Here is a 24,874-nt window from a genome sequence, read left to right as displayed (position 1 = left end):
GAACAATGTGTTCATGTTTATTCTGGTTCTGTTTAGTTTAGTTTACATATGAATTGAACTCTGAAATTGTCTGCCCTGCAATACTGGTACGAATCTGATCGTTTGACAAATGCGTTTGATCAAAGTCAGATTTGATTCTTGGTCGTTTGAGTTAGTGAAACACGTCATTTGGTGTTAGAATCAGTTTGATTAACTATTTGATAAAGAAATTTATTATTGTTCAAATGATCCATAGTTCAGTAATGTGTTCTTTTGAGCTTGTTGTAAGTGTTTGGATTCAGTTTGCTCGTATAAGCTCGAGACGAGTTCCATAAGCCCTGTTTGATATGTCTATTTCCCTTCATCCTGTCATTCTGCCAGAATAGGACTATATTCTCTGGATTCTTCTTTTTGGTTTTAGGTTTTGTTGATATATGCTACTGATTTAGCTAAAGACCAGCTTGAACTCATGGTAGTTTCGCGTTAAGTGATCTTTTTTAATGGTCCAAGTCTGTTTGTTTCAATTGTTTGGACTTAAAATTTAAGTTTGAGGTTCAGTTGTGTGAGTTGTTCTTCGGTGGTTTTGTTTTGCTAAGCTACAGCTTTCCTCTCGCCTTTCTTTGGCTATTCAAGTTTGTCTCGAATGATGTTTAGAGGTATTTATCTCAATCTCGAAATGTAAATGTTGTTCAGGAATCCATGTGCTATGAATTTGCTGAAATTTGTTCGTGTATACATGGTGGAGTTTGTTCTCTGATGTTTTCTGTTGTTCATGGTATGGTTTTGTTGATTTTAGTTTTAGTTTCAACGCAAGGTCTACGTTAATATCGATTCATGTTTATTCCCTGATGGATCCGTTTGGTATTGTTGTTTGCATATTGATTAATTTGATTCATTGGCCCACTGCATCTTAAGGTACCAGAATTGCTTTTTCTTTTTTTTCTTTTCGGATATTTATTATGTCTTCTCCGTTAGGATTAAAATGGTATGCTTGATTTTAGAGCAGCTGGTTTGTTTTTGGATCTCATTATCTGTAGCTAGAATGTTTTTACCTGTGGCTCAACTTTTACGAATTCAAAATATATAAATGGGAATCATGATTTGTTACCCTACTGTTTGTTCCTAAAATTTTCTCCACTAGGATGAATATGACAAGTCAATGTCTATTCCTGTCCAACAATTGTTTCCGTTCGTCTTATTAGTATTAATTAATACCTCGTTTCGTGCTTTCCAATGGTTAGAGGTAATAGGCTAGAGACAATCTGTTCGTAAAATGCTTGGGCAATTCCGTATGATTGGAAATAATTTTTTTTAATATGGTTTCCCACCATTTCAGCTTCTATAAATCACGCTTTACAATAAATTTCAAAGCAAAAGAGAAGAACAATTCATGAACATTTATAGGCTGCTTTAATTGAGTACAACCCTTTGGGACAATTTGAGGTGTGCCATGTCGAACAAAAGGACAATTGCATGGCCCTCACTTAATTAATTTTAATCCTTTAGAAATCGAGGTGTGTCATTTAGTTGAAATTCCATGGCCCTCGCAAAGTGCAAACGCGTAGTTGCTTTAAACGCGCTCTTAATAAAATTACCTTCCTAAACTCGGGTGCGCATTGATGCGACCCAAATCCAAATCTCGATGAAGTCGAAATGTGTTGACAATCACGGGCGCATTGATTGCGACGGGGTTCGAAACGCGTTTTCACGACATCGTAATTCTTTAAAATAAATAATGATAAAAAGCGGTTTACGAATAAAAGGCACATAAGCTAGCAGGTATTAAAATCAGATAAAATCAAATACTACAGTTAAGCGACCGTGCTAGAACACGGAGCCCGGGAATGCCTAACACCTTCTCCCGGATTAACAGGATTCCTTACTCGGATTTCTGATTCGCGGACTGTTAACAGAGTCATAAATTTCCTCGGTTCGGGATTCAACCGGTGACTTGGGACACCATTAATATCCCAAGTGGCGACTCTGAATAATTAATAATTAAATCCCGTTCCGATTGTCCTTTAATTGGAAAAACTCCTTTACGCCCTCGCGGGTGTAGGTAAAAAAAGGAGGTGTGACAGGAACAAAGCATGCAGAATGGTGATTCTAAAAGAACGAATGTCACCAAACGTAAGCTCCTTAAAATCTCCATTTTTCTTTTACTTTCGACATACATCACTATTGTTCACACCTCCTATTTTTACGTAGCTTAACCCATGTAGAACCTTTTTGCCTAGGGGAATCCATCTCAGATTTTTGGGTAGAAGTACTCTTCACCTAGGCTTAGTTTTTGTAGCTTAACTCAGGTAGAACCTTTTCGCCTAGAGGATCCAGCTCCTATTTTCGGGTAGAAGTACTCTTTGCTCAGGTTTAGTTTTTGTAGCTTAACCCAGGTGGAACCTCTTCGCCTAGGGGGATCCACCTCATATTTCCGGGTAGAATTACTTTTTGCCCAGGTTTAGTTTTCGTAGCTTAACCCAGGTAGAACCTTTTCGCCTAGGGGGATCCAGCTCCTATTTTTGGGTAGAAGTACTCTTCACCCAGGCTTAGTTTTCGTAGCTTAACCCAAGTAGAACCTTTTCGCCTAGTGGGATCCAGCTCCTATTTCCGGGTAGAAGTACTCTTCGCTCAGGCTTAGTTTTCATAGCTTAACCCTGGTCGAACCTTTTCGCCTAGGGGGATCCAGCTCATAATTCTGGATAGAAGTACTCTTCGCTCAGGTTGTTTTTATGTAGCTTAACCCATGTAGAACCTTTTTCGCCTAGGGGGATCCAACTCATACTTTCCGGGTAGAAGTATTATTTTCCCAGGCTTAGTTTTCATAGCTTAACCCAGGTAGAACCTTTTCGCCTAGGGGGATCCAGCTCTTATTTTCGGGTAGAAGTACTTTTTACCCAGGCTTAGTTTCATATCTTAACCCAGGTATAACCTTTTTCGCCTAGGGGGATCCAGCTCATATTTCCAGGTAGAAGTACTTTTCGCCCAGGTTTAGTTTTCATAGCTTAACCCAGGTAGAACATTTTCGCCTAGGGGGATCCAGCTCTTATTTTCAAGTAGAAGTATTCTTCGCCCAGGCTTAGTTTCATAGCTTAACCTAGGTAGAACCTTTTCGCCTAAGGGGATCCAGATCATATTTCCGGGTAGAAGTCTTCTTCGCACAGGCTTAATTTTAATAGCTTAACTCAGGTAGAACTTTTCGCCTAGGGGATCCATATCATTTTTCGGGTAGAAGTCTTCTTCGCCCAGGCTTAGTTTTCATAGCTTAACTCATGTAGAACTATTTCGCCTAGGGGGATCCAGCACATAGTTTCGGGTATAAGTACTCTTCACTCAGGTTGTTTTTACGCAGCTTAACCCAGGTAGAACCATTTCGCCTAGGGGGATCAAGCTCATAGTTCCGAGTAGAAGTACTCTTCTCTGAGATTGTTTTTTATGCTGCTTAACCTAGGTAGAACCATTTCGCCTAGGGGAATGAAGCTCATAGTTACGAGTAGAAGTACTCTTCTCTGAGATTGTTTTTATGCAACTTAACTCAGGTAGAATCTTTTCGCCTAGGGGAATCCAGATCATATTTTCGCGTAAAAGAATTCTTCGCCTAGGCTTAGTTTTGATAGCTTAATCCAGGTAGAATCGTTTCGCCTAGGGGTATTCAGCTCCTATTTTTGGGTAGAAGTACTTTTCGCTCAAGCTTTCTTTTCGTAGTTTATCGCATGTAGAACTTTTTCACCTAGAGGGATTCAATATTTTTTTCGTAATACAGGGTGCCAACCCCTGGTTACATTCCTTTTCCGTCATATAGTGTACCAACACCTAGTTACATTTCCTTACCAGTATATGGTACACCAATCCCTAGCTGTATTTTCCAACATATGATCTCCACTCCCTAATTGAGTTTATTTTAGACACAGGGTATCCACTCCCTAATCTCTTTCTCCAGCATAGGGTCTCCATTCCCTAGTTGATTTTATTTTAGACATAGGGCCACCACTCCCTAATCTCTTTACTAGTATAGGGTACACCAATCCCTAACTGTTTTCTTTTTCCAACATAGGGTTCCCCACTCCTTAGTTGAGTCGAGCTTAAATGCAAGGTACACCACTCCCTGGTATCTTTGTTAATATGGGTACACCATTCTCTAGCCATGTTTTCCAACATAAGGTACACTAATCCTTAGTTGAGATAATATTTAGACAATCAGGATACACCATTCCCGAAGCTGATAGGCTTGTTTAGTTTTTAACAATATTTAATTTTTTGTCACTTCTTCTATGTAAATATTTTAGGGGTTTTTAACCTACAATTTTTAGATTTGTTACACTTTTTATTATAGGGTAAATATACAAAATTTTAAAAGGAGAATTATTACTATTAATATTATTTTATTTTTATTTTAAAATAAAAAAAAACGAAAAATATTAATTTCTTTTTAAATTTTCGGGAGAGATTTAAAAAATAAGAAAAAGGGAAGTATGGAATTAAAAATAAAAATAAATAAAAGTAAAAGTAGGTGGAATTCTCTTTTAAAAAGTAAAAGAAAGTGAAAGATTAAAAAAATAAAAGTAAAGTTTTGTGAAAATTTTAAAAGATAAAAAGTAAAAGAAAGTTGGAATTAAAAAATAAATATTAAGGCAGCTGAAAATTAAAAAAAATTAAAGTAAAAGAAAGTAGAATTTTTAAAAGAAAAGCAAAAGAAAGTGGATTGTTTTTTTAAGAAAAAGTAAAATAAGTGGAATTCTCTTTTAAAAGGTATAAAATGTGGGATTTTAAATAAGATAAAAGTAATTAAAGTTGGAATTTAAAAAATAAAAGTAAAGAAAGGTGGGAATTCTTTTTATAAAAAAAGAAAAATAATTTGTAAGGGGGATTTTTTTTAATTAAAAAATAATAAAATATTTTTAAAAAAAAATCTGAAAAATTTCGAAATTTTTTGCTATAAATAGAAGAGAAAATTTGAGAAAAAAGAAGAAGAAAGGAGAGAAAAGAGAGGAGAGAATTGAGAGAAACAAATTGTTTCTTCTCCTACGCTACGACAATTTCTACTCGTGTCATTCTTTCTTCCTCTTTCTTTCGAAAATTTCCAGCAATTCAACAACCCAAAACCCAACAAAAATACTTCAAAACATCCTTTTTTACACGCCAAAGAGTGGTGTTAACAGTCGAGGTCGAGGATTCCGTTGGAGCTCTGTTCACCGGCTTTGATGATCATCTTCGCTTATGCTTGTTCGGTATTCATCTGAGTTATTGTACATATTCTTGGAGAGTCGTTTAATTGGAAATCTTACATTAAAAGGTTTATTTTTCCCTCTGTTTTTTATCTTATTTTATGTGATTTTATTTATTTATCTTTAAGCTTTATAAATAATAATATAAATCAATCCTTAAATGTTATATGCTTAATCATATTTCTGAAAATATAGTATTTAAACTTGCTAAAAGTTTGAAAGATTTGGACACTAATAAGTTTAGGCTTCAATTGTTGGGATGTAGGGTATTGGTATATGATAGTTTATTTATTCAAATATCTAAAATCATACACTTTTTCCACAAACAATTCCATAACTCTTGGCCTTACAATAATCTTAAATTAGTTTAGGAAAATAATTCAAGTGCGCTAGTTTATTTAGGTGCGCTTTAAATAATTAAATATCATGGCTATGTGTATGGTCTCCGTGGCATAATTGTGATACGTAACAAAATAAGTATTAATACGCGTAAATTATTTCAAGATAACTTTTTTCATAATTTTAATCAAGCAATAAAAGCAGACATAGGTACAAGATGAGATCCAATAAACACAAGTTATCCAAAATAATATAAGCCAAATGTAGTCAATAAAGTGAACGGAGCCTCGACGGGACTCGGGGAATGCCTTACACCTTCTCCCCAGTCAACAGAATTCCTTACCCGACTTTGTTTTCGCATATCAATAATAATAGCGTCAAACCTTCCTTTGAATAGGGATTCAAATAAAAGGTGACTTGGAGCACCGGCAAAAATCAATTCCAAGTGACGACTCTGTAAATAAAATAATCCCTATTTCAAATTTGTCACTTTAATTGAAAAAGCTCTTTAACTCACAATCCATAACACACATTATCTTTTGGGGGTAAAAAAGGGTGTGACAATAATCATATAAGAAGCAATTGCATACAACTTTTTTTGTTTTAATTTTTTTAAATATATTTTATTAATATAAGTTGTTCGTTTTGAATTCTTGCAACTTAGGATAATGGAACAAAGAACAATCCCAGATTTGGGGTTTGTGTACACATCCTTTCAAGAACGAGCCACGTTTTTGTCGCATGGCAAGATGGCTAGGTTAGCCAAAGAAGGCGGGGACCCCGTGCTAGCGCGTATATGTGGAACCATTGCAGCGACGAGAAGCGGCACGAAAATGCTTACACTAAAATTATTGAGAAGTTGCTTGAAGTGGATCCGAACGTGACTATGCTAGCTATTGCAAACATGATGAAGAAGAAAATCACGATGCCAATGCACCTCATGTACGATGGCCGAGATCCGAATATATTTGAGCACTTCTCTGCCATGTCCCAAAGGCTGGGGATTTATACAAGTCGCGATTATGCTGAAATCATAGAGTTTTTTATAGCGCGATGGAAATTAGAAAAGCTTGAAGGCTTAGAGGGAGAAGCAAGGCGTGCACGGGATTTTGTGTGCGGACTTCCACCTAAGATTAGGAGGTTGCAAAACCGAGCAGATGAGCGAGCCAAGAAATTAGAGTCGCGTCGAGTGAAGTTTAGCTGGATTTTCAACAAAGAAGTGAGTGTTTAGAAAAGCGTAAAGCCACAAATGAAATCTTTTTCCTTCACTAAGAAAGGGGAAAGGATGAAATTGGTGGTGGCAAATTAAAAGGGGCGAATTTATCGAGGCACCCGGAAAGGTTTTGTTGGAGTTATAATAAAGTATTTGGTCAACCAATAAAATTGTATATTTGCAATTATAAGTATACCCCAGGATCAGATTACAAAATATAGGATATCTTGGCATTTTAACAAAATATGCTTGGTCCTTTCAGCTCTAGAAATCCAAGACCAAACTTATAGCACAAGCAGACAATGTAATAACATTAGTACAATGACTAATTAAGTTGCCTTAAACACTCAGTAATTTTAACGACAAGAAGCAACCATGAGTTGCTTGTTTAATTACCGTTCTAACTAATAGAAATACGCAGTTTTAAATTTCTTAAATTAAACATTTGAACGAGCGTTCCATAATCATTGCACACGGCATAATCAAGCCATTCAAAGACAGAGACAATATAAACGAGATCAAAAGATTCCTTTTCTTCTCTTTTTTCTCAGGTCAAATATTGCTTATTTTGTAACACTATAAATTATGACAAGAAATTAAAGTCAGTTCCCAACTGCAATGATATGTCGTAATAATAATATTTTATTCCCTTTCGGTTGCCACTAACAGATATTGCACTAAAGAAAAGAGTAATTTTCGTAGCCAAAAAGATCTTTTACATAATTTTGGTATCACTATCTAAATCGACACTAATAATGGGTAATGGAGACTAAATAAATAATGTCGGTTTCTAAGTCAATCTTCCAAATAGCTTTTACATAATCAAAACCCAAGAAAAGGTACTTGATGTATGAGTACTCTAATTAATTATTACTTGTCAAAGTGCTGGTTAGGTCAAAGTAATACACAATCTGGACCAAATTACTATCCGCATGGGGGGCAAAGATTATCTGTAAATTTTTCTTCATAGCCCTAAAAGTATATAATAAAGGAGGGTTACTGGTAATGAAACCAGCATCCCAAATATAACCCTGCAAAAGAAGAGAATAAACTCATTTCAAAAAGATCTTGTTGGAAATGCAAAAAGAAGGAAAAAAAAGAAGTAAATATATCCCTTTATTTCCAAAGAAATTACTTATCACTTTTTGATTCCCCAATTCCCCAAATATAGTTTCCAAAGGATGAATTCAAATTTACAGGGAAAATAATTTCAAATCTACCACAAAAAACGAGACACGACAATTAACTAGGTTAGGAGAAAATGAACGAAGAATGATATGTCAAAAGTGTTTCATTAAGTAGTATGAAATTTAAGATCAATTTATTGTTAATATTTTTTTTTGTTTCTTTTAATTACTTTTGTAAATTATAAATTGAGATCAACTTACCCAGTACTTAGTATGTCGGGATGCAATCCATATTCTCTTGCGAAGACAAATGGAACAATTCCTTGGGGAAGAGCTGCCTGAATTTGGCAGAAGATTGACTTTATATTAGCATTTTATATGCAATAATGGTTACCTTAATTTATTTATACCTATGGTATTAACAAAGTAGTTAAACTACTCTCAGCCTGCTTATGCAAATAAGGGAGAGATAATATAACATATACATATTTTTAAGGAACAAAGGCGACATAATAAATTATATATTTTTTCAGGGAAAAATGTTGCAATTGAAGGAGCTGCACTACAAATATAAAGAGTGAAAATTCCCTACAATTTGCTTTGGGTTCTTGTTCTGATCTGAAATATTATACTCCTCCGGTCCATAATAAGTGACCAATTTGCTTCTAGCACACCCATTAAGGAAATGCTAAATTCTAGATAAACATAGTTAGTGTGACTAAACTACCCTTAATTAAATGTTGCAGCATAATTTAATGTGAGGAGCAAAAGACTTTTTAGGAATACGTACATAAGGGTAATTTTAGAAAAAAAATTAAATATTTTTTTAATTATATAAATAAACACTTATTTTGGACCAAAATAAAAAAACAAATCGGTTACTTATTGTGGACCAGAGAGTAACAAAGTTAACAATTAACAAGTGAAAGTCATCAACGTTCCTCCCTATGATTGTGATCATAGAAACAACCACCTAGCGCGTGCCACTACATATAAAGTGTATATGTCCAAACTCTTATGTCATAATTGTTTAAATTTTGATAACGCAATTATCATGGTTCAACTAACTTAGAGAAGGGAATTACACTTACCCGCACTAAGCTTTTATCCAAAATTAAGTAATTTTAGTTTTAGCAGTTAAAAATTTGAGTGAATATACATATATATCATTTAATCATGGTTAAGTGATAAACATATATTATATAAAAGATAAATAATTTGCATTCATTAGTTTGATGTACGTAGTACTAGATATAAATAAGATTTTATCCTACCCATATCATCATGTATTAAAGGGAAGTCGGTATGTCCTAGGTCCTGGACCATGTTATTAAGAAGAAAAATTGATCCAAAAAAAAAAAAAGAAATTTCATGTTGGGATACTCTTCGGAGATCTCCCTTTATAATACAGTTAGTTACCTGTACAATTGCAGTGTGAAGTTGAACTCCTCTAAGCCCAACAACAACAGAAGCAGCTGACATTACTAGAGGTCCACCTATAAATTTGATGGCCATTCCTATGGCTGCCATCTTCGTGCCACACGCAATTATTCGAGGTTGAAGTGCCATGAACAACCCTACAATGTACCATTGCCATATTAAAAATAATATTTATTCATCACAACATTTTATCCAATAGTTATTCAAATATGTAATTAAGTTCCAAGTTTTAATCACAAAAAGAGTGGGGATATATATTCATGTAAATTTTTGTAATCTCACGTACCTAAACTGAACATGGCCATCCCAAGACCTGCATCTGAAATTATTTTAATGGAATATTTCACCAAACTGGGCATCCCCACATTCCATCTGCTCAAAAAGTTAGGAAACTTTGGTATGATTCACTAGAAAATAAAATTGTTTAACTCAAAAGATGTTAAGACCTTTTTGAACAAATCAATCAAAGATGAAGGGGTAAATCGTAGCTAAAGATAATAATCTCTAGAATAATAATAGGTAAAAGGAAGAGAGTTGCAAAGTTTTTTTTCATTCAAGTTAGCTAAGTTTCCTAGAGTCTCTCTCTTACAAGGTCTTTTTTCCCCCTTATATACTAGTGAAAAACCCTTTGGAACTGTAAGCAAACAAATACAGGGAATATTCGGCGGAATATTCTTAATGGCCCCTAATGGGATTACACTACTACATGGGGCGTGCAGTTTCTTCTTTCGCCCTAAGGTCGTCTTCCTTGGGACGCTGGTTCGAAGGTACTTGGTTGTTTGTCGGGCTCGTCATAGGTCGAGGTCGGTCAAATTTGGACCCATACAGTTAGTCCCTCCGCTTGTCAGGGTAGCGACCGCATGTGTCCTCGATGAGCGGACTTCATGCCTTCTTCTGGAGAAATTTGACCTGTAGGAGCGTTACGACATGGCCAATGGGAGATGGTCATCATGCTCGGCAAAACATCGTGTGGTATACTTCTCCGGGAAGTGATGTCAACTTTACGTGCGTCATCATTACGCAGGTTTTTGAGGCAGGACTGACGGCTTGGTGCTTCGATTCTTACGCTGCTTTGAAGCCTACCGCCTCGATTCTGGCGCCTCCCAATCCTATAAATAGGTGAAGGATTTGATTTTTTGAAAAACTTTAGCCAATCCTGAAGCCACCCCGTCATCCACGATGCCTCTTTCTGACAGCGGAGATGTGGTGGTAGAAGAGAGTAATAGCCCTCCTACAGTGGAGGAGCTACTGCCGAGGTACCCCTTATCCCGGAGTGACTTCCTCAAAGATCTACCTCCTACCCCGAACCCCGTATTTTCTGAGATGGAGCAGGTCCACATCGATGCCCTTCGTATTAAAGTTTGGCATTCCTGCTCATATAGAAATGGTTCTAGTAGGGAGAGACTATGTGGATGTCCACAGACCTGGGTACTGTGCTTTCTATGAGTACCCTTTTTTGATCGGCTATACCCTTCTTCTCTTCCCCTTAGCGGAAGAATTCTGTAGATTTTACCAAGTTTGCCCAGCGCAACTTTCACCATACACGCTCAAGGTGCTTCTGCTATTGACTAAGTATGCATAGTTGGCGTATTATAGCGTTTTTGTCCACCACTTTTTGCACCTGTTCACACCTGGTTTCCTCAGGGGTACCATGGTGCATTTGAGGCTTCGTGGTATGAAAGGGCTGGTGGTCGGGACGGATGACCAGTTTAGCTGCAAGTTTTGGCACAAGTACTTCTTCATCAAGACCGAGCACGTCGTTTTGACTCCGCCAGATTCCCGGAGCGGTGGAACGGGGCTCGTAAGTGCCGTCCTTCGTCATGTTCTTCTTTCTTCTTTATTTACTGTAAAACTTATTTGCTTGCCGTTTTACAACTATGGGCCGTCCACCTCGCCCCATTGTGGGTATCAGAGATTGGGTGGTCCGCCTATTGCCTTATGCAGAAGAAACTCAAACTTGGCCCGCCTTCGTGCAGCGTTATGGCCCTAAGGTTTCCTCAGGTAAATGTCTTGCTTACTATTTCGTTAGCCATGTGACCTTACTTAATGGTACGACCTTCTGTGATGATAGTTCGAGGTGCTTCCAGGCGGAGGGCACCGGTCCCCTCTTTTCGACAAGTCGTTGCCACTGCAGATCCATAGTTTGTCTTGAGTGAGTCTGTTCTAGAGGGTCGTCCTCAACCTATCCAATTGGGAGATCTGTGTCGAGTCGTGGACGCAAGGGAAGAGGTTTCTTCGGTACCGGCCTCACATCTTTTGGATGAATCCTCTAACGTGGACGAGCCGTTATCGAGGAAAAGGAGGAGGCTTGATCTGGGGAAAGGCGTTATCGTAGCGGGGCATCTCGGATAGCCCCTGTGCCTGTGTTCATAGCCAATGCCATTTTTTCGGGGAGATCTCTCCAAGTGGAAGGAGTTGGCCCAGGAGTTGGTTCAGTGCGCTCTGTTGAGGGTGGTACGTCGTCCAACATCGGGGGGCATCATGTTGAGGGTGGCGACTCAGGTTTGGATATCGACCCAGAGGATGTTAATGAATTTATGGGTCGCCATACCCATGTGGAGGTTAGGATGGACGGATTCGACCACCATGTGGTCGTTCCGGGGAACTACAACTTGCTGCTGAACAACGAGCAAGTAGCATCGGCCCTAGCTCCTCTATGTGCCGCTCCTGAAAGCGAGATACTTAGGGCGATGAGCGACGTGGAGTTCTCTCAGAAGGTCGCTGGTATGGCCCTGCAGTTAGGTGCCTTTCCTTCTCTTTTCGTCGTTGGGTTGGTGCAATAATCGTCGTTTTATACTTTGTTTTTGACTTCTTCCCTTCTTTTTTGTTAGACCCTCATCATGGAGGTAGAGAGAGGAGAAGGACGGGCCTTTATGAGAAGATGTCGTCCAAATATCATCAGTATCGGGCTAAGCACCGGGCGATGGCCGATATTTATCATCAGGACCCTGAGTTTCAAGTTTTCCTTGAGAGGCTCAAGCAGCTAAAGGACCTGTTGGAGCACAAGATTGAGGAGATGAGGAGAGGGACGAAGAGCTTATGTAGGTTGTCGCCCGTAATAGTGAGTTAGAGGTCTCCCTTAAGGCGAAGGAGGACAAGCTTGAGTTGAGCAGGGGGGTGACAACTGAGAATGCCGACTTACAGGCGAAAGTGGCTGACTTGACTGCTGAGTTGAGTACTAAGTAGCAGAGATTGAGGGGCTTAAGAGCGAGCTGAACGTTAGCACTGATAAGCTGGCGACAGCTATTTCTGAATCGGTATCTTTGGAAGATACCCTCCGTATTTCTAGGTCGGGGTTGAACTTACATTGTCATCGATGGCCTTGGCATTGGGATGTTGCTTCAAACTTTCTTCGAAGTAGAATCCTGTTGTAGTTCAAACGAGGTCTAACTTACATTGTCGTCGATGGCCTTGGCCATTGGGATATTACTTCGAACTGTCGTCGAAGTAGAATCCCGTTGTAGTTCTAACGAGGTCGAACTTACATTGCGTTAATGTCCTTGGCCATTGGGATGTTGCTTCGAACTATCGTCGAAGTAGAATCCCGTTGTAGTTCGAACAAGGTCGAACTTACATTTTCGTCGATAGCCTTGGCCATTGGGATGTTGATTCGAACTGTCATCGAAGCAGAATCACGTCGTGGTGTGAACGAGGTCGAACTTACATTATTGTCGATGTCCTTGGCCATTGGGATGTTGCTTCGAACTATCATCGAAGTAGAATCTCGTCGTCTTCGAACTATCGTCGAAGTAGAATCTCGTCGTAGTTCGAACAAGGTCAAACTTACATTGCCATCGATGGCCTTGGCCATTGGGATGTTGCTTTGAACTGTCGTCGAAGTTGAATCCCATCGTGGTTTGAACGAGGTCGAACATACATTGTTGTCGATGGCCTTGGCCATTGGGATGTTACTTCGAACTGTCGTCGAAGTAGAATCCTGTCATAGTTTAAACGAGGTCGAACTTACATTGTCGTCGATGGCCTTGGCCATTGGGATGTTGCTTTGAACTGTCGTCGAACTAGAATCCCGTCATGGTTCGAACGAGGTCGAGCTTACATTGTTGGAGATTTGATCATATTCCCGTAGGAAGACGTCGCATGCTGACTAATGGAGATCCGGTTCTGCATATACAATGGAGATTTGATTCCATAAATACAATGGAGATTTGATTATCTATATGTCGTCCCTTCATTACTTCGGTTCGGAGGTCATATCGACGGGTCGAGGTTATGAACAACATGTCGTTCCTTAAGGTGTCCCCCTTGCCGCCTCGTTAAAAGCCTCCCTAGTAAAACCCGATTGGGACAAAACCCGGGTGAGGGAAAAAGAATACGACTTAGGTGACGCCTTCTTTTAGAAGTGGAAGTACTTGAGATGGGCGACGTTCCAGTTGTTTTGGAGTAGTTTTCCCTCCATTATTTCTAGATGGAATGCTCATTTGTTTGCTGCTGCTACGATTTTGTACGTTCCATCCCAGTTTGTTCCTAATTTTCCCTCATTAGGGTCTTTTGACGCTTGTGTTTTGGCCTTGAGGACGTAGTCACCAATTTTGAGTGGTCGCACCTTGGCTCTCTTGTTGTAGTATCTTTCTACTTGCTGCTTCTGGGCTACTATTTTTATGTGGGCCATGTTTTTTTGTTCTTCAACTTCATCCATATCTTGTAGCCTACTTTCGTCGTTGCATGTTCTGCTATCGTTGTAGTATCTCAAACTGGTTTCCCCGACCTCGACGGGTATAACTGCGTCGGTCCCGTAGACTAGTGAATATGGTGTTTCTCTTATGCTGGTTTTTGGCGTAGTGCGGTATGCCCATAATACTTCCGGTAGTAGTTCGGGCCATAGCCCTTTAGCTTCCTCAAGCTTCTTTTTCAATATGTTCAATATTACTTTATTGGAGGATTCGGCTTAACCATTGGCGGCAAGGTGGTATGGCGTGGAGAGTATTCGCTTGATGCGCCACTTTTCGAAAAACTCAGTCGTTCTTTTTCTAACGAACTAAGGCTCGTTGTCGTAGATGATTTCTTTGGGGATGCCAAAGCGGCATATAACATTTTTCCATATGAAGGCGATGACCTCCTGCTCACGTATCTGAGTGTATGCACCTGCTTCCACCCATTTAAAGAAGTAGTCAGTTAAAACCAAAAGGAAGCATACCTTACCTCGTCCTGCTGGGAGGGGGCCGACTATATCCATTCCCCACTTTATGAACGGCCATGGCGAAATGACGGAATGTAGGAGTTCTCCTGCTTGATGTATCATAGGGGCGTACTTTAGACATTGTTCACATCTCCTGACATAGTCGGCGGCTTCTTTTTTCATGGTGGGCCAGTAATACCCGGCGCAAATGAGCCAACGAACGAGGGTGCGGTTTCCTGTATGGGCGCCGTAGTGCACTTCGTGCACTTCTTCTAGTACTCGCCTTGTTTGATGTGGCCCAAGACATTTGGTTAGGGGGCCGCCGAACGTTCTTTTGTTGCGATCGCTGTTTACTAGGTTGTACCGGGCTGCCTGCACCTGGAGTTTTTCGGCCTCTTTTTTGTCTTGCGGGAGCATTCCACTCTGCAAATAAGCTACGAAGCGGTTAGGCCAGTCCCAAGTTAAGTTTATAGAATATACCTCGACGTGGTCTATTGCGGAATGAAGGAGGGTGACCACGTTTTCTTTGTTGATATTCTTGATGGCCGCAGCTAGTTTAGCGAGGCCGTATGCTTCGATATTTTGCGCCCTGGATAATTGGTCGAGGCAGCATTCATCGAATTCTGGCAGTAGTTTGTCGATTTCTGACTGGTATCTTTGCATCCTCTGCTCTTTGATTTGGAAAGTCTCAGTGACCTGATTCACCACGAGTTGGGAGTCATAGTGGAGGATGAGTCGTGAAGCGCCATATTTGAGGGCTAACTTTAAACCTGCAATCACAGCTTCATACTCGACCTCGTTGTTAGTCACCTCGGGGCATCGTATGGACTGGCGAATTATTTCGCCTGTAAGGACCTCGAGGACGTGTCCCAATCCCGATCCCGAGGTGTTAGAGGAACCATCAGTGTAGAGGACCCAGAGGTCGTATGTGTAGAAGTGCTGAGTGCTTTCAGTTCTACCTCGGGCAATATTTTCGTGCTGAAATCAGCGACAAAGTCTGTGAGCACCTGCGACTTGATGCCAGTTCACGGTTGGTAAGTTATGTTGTGCTCGCTTAGTTCTATGGCCCATTTGGCTAGTCTACCCGATAGTTTGGGTTTGTGTAGGATACCCCTTAGAGGGAAGGTTGTCACCACTTTTATGGGGTGACATTGGAAGTACGGTCTGAGCTTCCATGAAGCTATGACCAATGCCAGAGCTAGTTTTTCAAGGTGAGGGTACCTCGTCTCGGCATCAATTAAAGTTTTTCTGATATAGTAAATCGGAGATTACGTACCTTTATTTTCACGAACCAAGACTGTGCTTACTGCAAATTCGGAAACTGCTAGATACACAAGTAGGCATTTACCTAGGTCCGCTTTGACGAGTAGTGGTGGTGAGGATAGATACGTTTTCAGCTTTCTCAGGGCGTCGATGCATTCCTCGTTTCATTGCAGCCCGTGGTTTTTCCTTAGTACATTGAAGAATTTATGGCATCTATCCAAGGATCGTGAAATAAACCTTGATAAGACGGTTATTCGTCTTGTCAGTTTCTGCACCTACTTTTTGTTGGTCAGTATATCCAGTATTGTGTCGATAGCCTTGATTTGATCTAGGTTGACCTCGATTCCCCTTTGTGACACTAGGAAACCGAGGAGCTTTCCAGAAGTCACGCCGAAGGCACACTTTTCGGGATTCAGTTTCATTCCGTACTGCCTTAGTATTTCGAAGGCTTCCTTCAGATGACCAATGTAATCTTCTTTCTTTGCCGACTTCACTAGCATGTCATCAATGTAAACCTCCATTGTCTTACCGAGTTGCTCTTTGAACATTTTGGTGACTAACCTTTGGTACATGGCCCCTACATTTTAAAGCCCGAACGACATCACCTTATAGCAGTACGTACCTCGGTGAGTGATGAAAGTGGTCTTTTGTTTATCTTCTTTAGCCATGATAATTTGGTTATAACCGGAGTACACGTCCAGGAAGCTCATCAGTTCGTGTCCCACTGTTGCATCGATAAGTTGGTCGATGTGGGGTAATGGGAAAGAGTCCTTCAGGCATGCTTTGTTTAAATCGGTGAAGTCGATACATATTCGCCACTTCTCGTTCTTCATTTTGACCATGATCAGATTGGTGACCCATTGGGGGTATTTCGATTCTCTGATGGAACCGTTGGCGAGTAATTTATCAACTTCCTCGCTGACTACCTTATTGATTACGGCATTGAACTTCCTCCTTATTTGTCGTACCAGTGGATAGAGTGGGTCGACATTCAGCTTATGCGTGGCGATCTCCATTGGGATTCCTAGCATATCTGAGTAGGAAAAAGCAAACAAGTCGGCGTTATTAGTTAAAAACTCACGATACTCACCTGGCTCCGAGAGGTTATGCCCAACATAAGCCTTTTTGGTGCTGTCAATGTTATCTAGCTGGACGGGGTCAAGATCTTCCACGGTTGCCTTGCAAGCTTCTACAAGGTCTGGATCTTTGATGGCCTCTACTTGTATGTCGGGTTTGGTGCCCGACATGGCTGACTGCTATGCTTCCGCACTTCCCCCTTTTAGCTGTTTTGTGTGTGTGCAATCTTGGGCGATCCGATAGTATTCTTGTGCAGTACGTGGCTCGCCTCAGATAATGAATATCCCCCATGGGGTGGGAAATTTGATCACTTGATAGAAGCTTGAGGGGACGGCTCGCATGGCGTGTATCCATGGCCGTCCTATGATGGCGTTGTAGGTCGTTTCCTGGTTCATGACGTGGAATGTTGTTTCCAGGGTGACCCCTCCTGCCAGGACATGTAGCACTATTTCTCCAGATGTCCACTGTACTGCATTATTAAAACCCGTTAGTGTTATGCAACACGGTATTATTTTATCCTCGAGCCTCATTTGCATGAGAACTCGTGGATGCACAATACACGTGCCGCTTCCGTCGTCCACCATGATTTTTTTTACATCGGTATCAGTGATGCATAAAGTTATAACCAAAGCATCATAGTGAGGGAAACACAAACCGCCGGTATCTAACTTATCGAAGATGATACTATCTTCAAGGTCATCATACCGTTTGTGGGTGACTATCCGTTTGTGTTTGTTCGTGTGGTGAACTTCACATGGTTGATTACCGTGTCATCACCACTGTCAATGATCATTTGTATGGTACGGGCTGGTGATGGTGGCTTTGGAGGCCCTTGAGATGGGTCACGCCCTCGAGCGAAGTTAGCCCTTCCTTTATTGCTTAGCAGTTCTTTCAGGTACCTCTGGTTCAACATCCTAACTACTTCTTGCCGCAAACCTATGCAATCTTCGGTCTTGTGTCCTCTTTCTTGGTGGAATTCACATAGGATGTTCGACCTCCTGGTGCTTGGATCCGATTTTATCTTTTGCGGCCAATGCACCTTCGTGCCTAACTTCTCCAGTGTGTACACTATTTATGATGGGAAAACACAAAAATTATGAGCAGATAGTAGTGGAGGCATACCTCTTTCGTTGCGGAGGGTGCAGTGTGTCGTGGCGCGGTGTCCGCATGCCGTGGAGGAGGCGGGTTGGATGTTCGGATATAGGGCTGATGCCTTTCGCAGTTGAAACGTGGTGGTTGATCTTTTTTCCCGTCGTTACGTCGATCTCTCCTTGTCTCGGTCTGGACTGATGTTAATCATTGAAGCGCGGGCCATTCAGGTCGTCCTCGTCTGCCCTCACCTCGGCGCAATAGGCGTTGTGGATCTCTTCCCATGTGGTAGGGGGGCTTTATGAGTCTACTGAGTAGTTTTTTGGTTGCCTTTGACCCGTTCCTATTTAACCCATTTTGAAAGGCTGCTACTGCCATCCCTTCTCACACGTTTGGTAGACTCATTCTTACTCTGTTGAATCGGGCCAGGAAATCCCGGAGTCTCTCGCCCGTCGTTTGCCTGACGGCGAAGATATCATTGACCCTAGCCTCAGCCTTCTTCGCTCCTGCATGAGCGGTGGCGAATTTATCCACCATCTCTTCGAATGTCGGTATCGATTGTGCTGGTAGCTGTGAGTACCATGTCAATGCTCCCCCTATCAAGGTCTCACCGAACTTCTTTAGCAACATAGACGGTACCTGTTCTTTTGATAGATCATTGCCCTTTACTACAGTAACATAATGGATTAAGTGATCCTCTGGGTCCGTGGTCCCGTTATATATTTTCAAGTATGGCCGCATTTTGAAGGTCTTTGAAATAGAGTGTGGAGCAGCCCCTTCACTGTAAGGATGTTCGACGAATTGGCCCATATCGCGTTTTGGTAATAACTTCGGAGCGCCTGGTATTTTGTCGACCCTCTCCTGATGTTCCTTCATCTGGTCGCGTAGTGTTTTGTTCTCGTTTTCCATCTCTTCCATTTTCTTTAGGATGGCCATAAGTGCATCGTCACTTGATTAGTAATAGTGTGTGTGTCACCTGCTCGTGCAGCGCTTGGCTCATCGGCGGTAGCTGCGATTTTTGTAGGTGGTACGTCTTCGATATATCCTTGAGTGGGTTTCTCGAGCATGTTGCTCAAAGCACTTGTTAACCATTCTTCTAGCAGATTTTTGACTGCTGGTGGTGCTTCCCCCACCATGGATGTTGAAGCTCCCCTTTCGCGCAAGATCGTTAGATCCCCATGTGGAGGATGTGAGATCTCCTCCTCCGGTGTAGCTCTTGGTGTTGTATTCTCATTGTCTTCTCTACCGACTTCGTTGAGGGAGTTCAGGAGATTATTCGAGATATCTGCTACCGCCTTCAGCCTCGCTTCCTTTCCCGCCATTGTTGGTTTATATGAGGTTTGAAGAAAAGTAATTATCACTTTCAGGAATCTAGATGAGAACTATGATTTCAGCTATAGAAATCCCCACAGACGACACCAAATTGTTTGACTCAAAAGATGTTAAGACCTTTTTGAACAAATCAATCGAAGATGAAGGGGTAAATCGTAGTTGAAGATAATAATCTCTAGAATAATAATAGGTAAAAGGAAGAGAGTTGCAAAGTTTCTTTTCATTTAAGATAGGTAAGTTTCCCAGAGTCTCTTTCTTACAAGGTCTTTTTCCCCCTTATATACTAGAGAAAACCCCTTGAGAATTGTAAGTAACCAAATACAGGGAATATTCTTAATGGTCCCTAATGGGATTATACTATTACATGGGTCGTGTAGTTTCTTCTTTCGCCCTAAGGTCGTCTTCCTTGGGACGCTGATTCGAAGGTAGTTGATCGTTTGTCGTGTTCGTCATAGGTCAGGTCGGTCAAATTCGAACCCATACAAAAATAAAGCCGCGATCTCCTATGTAATATTACTGGAAAATGACATGTCAAGGAAAGTTAAAGAACTTTTTCTTTTCTGTTTAGATGCTAAAGTTTAGTCCCTTTTATTTTTGGTTGCTATTTGACTTCTCAACAGGTAGAACCATCATTTATACTTTGACATCATAGAAATTGAAAATGGCCCTTTAGGGAATCTAATGCCGACAAGCAATTTAACTTTAGAATAGTAATTCATAAACAAGATTATATTAAGTATTAAAGTGTTGCAAATTAATGATATCTCAAAAGGTAATATCTATCTTGGTTTGAAAAATCTTTTCTCTTTGAAATATTATTTACATCTACTTATTAGTTAGTAAATTATTTTATATTTAATAGAGTCAAACTAGCCGTTATTAACCGTTAACTCGGCGTTGGAGCAACACTTATATAAACATGGTCTCTGAATAGCGAAAGACACACATAACTTTCTGAATCATCTTCTTCCTTTTATATGCTGGGTTTCTTTCTTGAATTTTTTGCTAGTTATGTTCCCATTTATATAACTGGAAGAACTTGTTAAATCCTGAAGGATACGCCTAATTTTATTTATTATTGTGTGGGCGAAATATCTTTAAGGACAGTGACCTTGACACGCCTCAAGTTAACTCTTATTTTCCATAACAATTTTTCCTAACATAAAATACAAATATTAAGTAATAAGTAGAATTTAGAGTAGTATTTAACGAACTTACTTGAAAGAAATGAGAGACCAGAGAAGTCCTAATATACTGGAGTAAGTATTTGGATTACGTGAAAGTTTTCTCCCAACCATAACTATAATGAGCCTTAGCATCACAAAAGCATTTGGCATTTCTTGTTTAATAATATTGGTACTTGCTGAATCTGCAGCTCCTCCTTGTATTGGAAAATTTGAGATATCTCTGAAGCTAATTTCCTTTTCTGGTTTAACCAAATCATATGTAGTTGTTATTAATTAATGATAGAAGATATTGTTATAAAATCAGTATATTCTTAAAAAGAAAAAGGTCGGCAACAATGGAGTGGAGAGGGATCATCAAAGTAGTAGCAGATTATATTGCAAGTGCGCTATCAAATAAGTCTCTCCATCAAAACACACGTGCTTTAAAGTAATGATATTGTCTATATATTGAAGTCTGGTCCTATCATTATTTCCCCATTTAAGAGGAAATTATTTTGAGCAATTGTTGTCTCAATTTTTCTTTGACCTTTTTCCATTTTCTATTTTCTTTTTTACTTATTGCACTATATATGAAATTAAAACGTACTAGATTGTATAGATTGCACTTTTTCAGGACGGACAAGTCCCTTTTAGGGAAAAACAAAAGGACAAGTGACATGTGAAAAATCTGCCTTTGCACTTGTATGGTTCAAGTAAGAAACTCTATCGTTTACAATTGGTAGAAGGGGCATAGATTCTTTTATCATTAGTATTAACTCGTTTTTCTTATTAAAAAAAAAGTTACTACTATTGCAGCTGATAATAGTACTAGTAATTTAATTGAAGATTTTGACGGACCAACCAATTAAATTATAGAAACAAACTGGGAATAGTAATTGGTTTCTGACATACAAATTCTGCACAAATATGTTAAACAATATATTCAATTTGGTATACTTGGATAAAATTAAAAGAGAAAACAGAGTGTAATAATTCTATAAATATCACTTAATATTGATTCATTTTAAGTATCAGACAATTTGTTCAATTGACAGGTCAGGTGGAGAGAGGAAGAAATACGACAGTCAGAAGGGGACAATATACATCTGAGGATATGGGGACAAGAGTTTATTCTAGGCATGCAAACGAGAAAGCAACCCATCTATGTTATATTTTGGCCAGTCAAACAAACCCCTTCAGTCTTTGATTTGATAACACATAAACGACATTCTTGGGATCAGCATGCTTTATTTTTGTTTTGTACCTCTTTATAATATTCTTCCGTCCTAAACGTAATTATTCCATATAAGATTTCAAGTACGGGGTTCAACAATAAAATTATCAATATATATATAGAAGTAATATATATATTTAGAAATTATATGAAAAGTACTCAAAGTCATGAATATTTCTCTAATTGAAATATTATTAAAGCTTTTTAACTAATAAAAAGAATCTTTGACATCCAATTAGTTATAGTTTTACCATTATTCATTCTCCCCAATCTTGTTTTTTTCTTTTCTTTTTTGAATTAGGTTATATACTGTTTTCGGAAGAAATGCCCTATAAATAGTAGTAGTACTACTACTAATAATGCTACTACTTTCTTTTTACCAATATCATTGTCATTTTTTGGAATAATGTTGTACTCATATATACTTTTATTACTACAAGATTAAAACACCACGCATGCAGAATATACTTTGATATCATGTATTAAGAGCATTCTTAAAAAGGAATATAGACGCACATTTTTTAGGATTACAGGAATTAATATATTTTATTGGTATTAAAGGTAACAATCTGCATGAGTTAAGTTATGCAAAACAACAAAGTCAGTACCAAAACACATAAGTTGATCGACGCGTACCTCCAACATCTATGTATCCTTGTCTGTCTCCATGTAGACACTTCCCTGGCGATTCCCACGCCATTTTAGCAGACGGAGATGGCTGCCGGAACACCTTCCCCGCCACCGGAGACATTACCCACATTGGCGTATTCCCGGTTGTTGTCACAGTGGTCGTCTCCAATTCATTGAAATTGGATGCCCTGGGCGTCGGCTGCAGCGAGTACGCGTCCGATGATGCGTAGCTGGACAGTCGAGGACTTGCTGCACGAATCCTGTTGAAACATAATATAGTTAAGTAATTAAAACTGTTCTAGCTATCACTTTAAAGTTTTTGATTACACAATTCAATGTGGTGTTAAAGTTTGGCAAAATTCCTAGGTTCAAATTTCGCTGCCCAAAAATCATTAAGTATTTCCATGTGTTTGATCTATGAAAAAGAATTAGGCACAAGTGAAGGAGTGTGTAGAGATATACCACAATTAAATACACGCTTTGCCCCAATTTATGTGATGCATTCTCTTCTTTACTTTCCATTTTTTAAAATATTTTAATTTTAAATTTTTTATTTTACGCTTAATGAGATAATTTATAATCACATAAATATGATAACTTCTTTTAGGCTGTAAAATTTCAAAAGTTTTTCTTTCTTAAGATTCATGCCTAATCAAACTTCACATAGAATGGGATAGAAGGCGTAATTAAAAGTATATTGTCTTTTAAATAAAACTTAAGCTTTCAAATGAGATGATCACACAATTCAACTGTACCCGACTCTTAAATCTCCATGTCCAAATGGGATATCTCCATTCCGGAATTCATGTAAAGGTGTTGGCGTGTGAACAGACAAGATTTCAGCATTGGAGAGATTAGATGCCCTTGGTGTGATTCCTATGGAGGATGAAAACCCAGACTCCGGCATTGATGAAGTTGATCGCCGGATACGGACGCGGATACGGCCTTTACCGTCGACTTCCGACTCCGTACAAAGTGGGCTTCGGCCGTCCAGTGAGATAACATCATTGTCAATCTCGAACTTGGTTATGGCCGCAGCAGCATTGCCAGGATATTGATTCTTAATTAATATAGTGGCCGCTCTATATTCAAACAGGAATAATAGTAAAGTATACCTGCATGAAACCACCAAAAATAATTAAGAAATGGACCATGAATTTTCTATTCCTTTTACATCTAAACAATTGAAGAAATAAATAAAAGAATAGTGCATGCCCAAAAGTACTAATAAAATGGTTACATTGGCATGATACATTCATATTTTCGGGATTACTTTCCCTAAAAGATTTTAGTGTAAATTTGCCGAGAAATAAAGCTTATTTCAAGTACTAATAAAATCATTGGCTACAAACTCTTGGGCTCACTTATTCAAGTATAGGATGTTTTCCTTGAGCCTGTCTACGTTTGAGTACGCCTACTAAACATGAAATTTTGCCCCCAAAAAAGAAAAGTTTAGGAAAATAAAAAAGGTAGAGAACATAGTGGTGCTGGATTAGTATTACCAGATAATGCATTGAAGGACAACAAGCTGAACCATGAGATTTTGAGTGAAATCTCCATACATGGCATTAAGCAGCGGAATGCCCATGACCAAAGTGTTGGGCAAAGTTGAGACAGAGAAGAGGGTGATGAGCCAATCCAACTGCCCTTTACAAATGGCCCAAAATGACAGCATCACAAGAACAATAATCTTTGACAAAGTGTCAGCCAATATGAACTTTGTGTCCATTTGGTAAGGATTGTTCTGAGAAATGAAGTGGAACGACAACACTGGCACGGCGAATACGGCGACAAAACGGTTGATGCCGGAGCATTGCTCCGGCGAGAATATCTTCCACCATTTCACTGATCCATATGCCACCAGCATAGCAAAGTATAAAGGCACCATTGCACACATTACTTTGTAAAAATCATTTGCACCTATCATCTTCTCTCTCTCTCTAGTAAGGAGAAGGTGAAAGTGAAGGATGATGAGGATATTTATAGAGTTTATATAGAATATTGAAGACTAAATTCCCTATCTTGAAACTTTGGATGTACGTTAAATTAAACGAGATTCTTACTAATTAGGAGTAGGATTAATTAATGGTTGGTAGACTGAATGATTAGTTCTTTAACATATAAAGGGAGAAATTTGACAAGGTGCAAATTTGAAAGTCAGTTGATGAGTCATAGTGCACTGTAGCATTGTGTAGGAATTGAAGAATATGTTAATTCATTTAATTCTAGCTCTTATTGGTGTTTAATTGTTTATATACATGTGTTTGTGTGTATGTGGGAGTTGAAGAAATCTGCCATTTATTACCCTAGTCAATAATTACGAGGTTGTGAATTATGAGGATATTGTAGCTTTCCTTAATCATGTGCTTTAGATTCCTCTAATCCTTTCCCTGTTTTCTGGTCGTGCACTTTGCTGAATTAATTAGCAGCGAAATAACTCAGTATGAAATATAAATCACGAAACCTCCACTGTGCTTCATTCATGAATAGTAGCTCTTCTAATTAAAAGGTATTCTGTCCACCCGTAAAACGGTATAATTAAATTTATATCGTGGCTTATAAACAAGTGTCACGACCCCGAAACCACCCGGCCATGATGGTGCCTATCATAGAACTAGGTCAGTCA

General features: G+C 39.3%; 1 protein-coding gene and 1 pseudogene across 1 annotated transcript; one reads left to right on the top strand and one right to left on the bottom strand.

Annotated features, from left to right (window-relative positions):
• The first annotated feature begins 5,873 nt into the window (after positions 1-5,873).
• On the top strand, positions 5,874-7,144 carry LOC107807852 (stearoyl-[acyl-carrier-protein] 9-desaturase 6, chloroplastic-like; annotated as a pseudogene).
• A 124-nt stretch (positions 7,145-7,268) lies between these two features.
• LOC107807854 (auxin efflux carrier component 6-like) lies at positions 7,269-24,225 on the bottom strand. The gene is made up of 8 exons (XM_016632291.2): positions 23,751-24,225; positions 23,004-23,363; positions 22,255-22,508; positions 20,437-20,644; positions 9,607-9,692; positions 9,300-9,457; positions 8,142-8,218; positions 7,269-7,784 (listed from the first exon to the last, which is right to left on the bottom strand). Exons 1-8 carry the CDS (start codon positions 24,173-24,175, stop codon positions 7,718-7,720), a joined length of 1,635 nt encoding a protein of 544 aa, XP_016487777.1. The 5' UTR covers positions 24,176-24,225; the 3' UTR covers positions 7,269-7,717.
• Between the last annotated feature and the right edge of the window lie 649 nt (positions 24,226-24,874).

The sequence above is a fragment of the Nicotiana tabacum genome, chromosome 8 (genome assembly GCF_000715075.1).
Source record: "Nicotiana tabacum cultivar K326 chromosome 8, ASM71507v2, whole genome shotgun sequence".
NCBI classification, from domain to species: Eukaryota; Viridiplantae; Streptophyta; class Magnoliopsida; order Solanales; family Solanaceae; genus Nicotiana; species Nicotiana tabacum.
The sequence above is the reverse complement of the archived record's forward strand: the minus strand, read 5'-3'. Positions and strand labels throughout refer to the sequence as shown.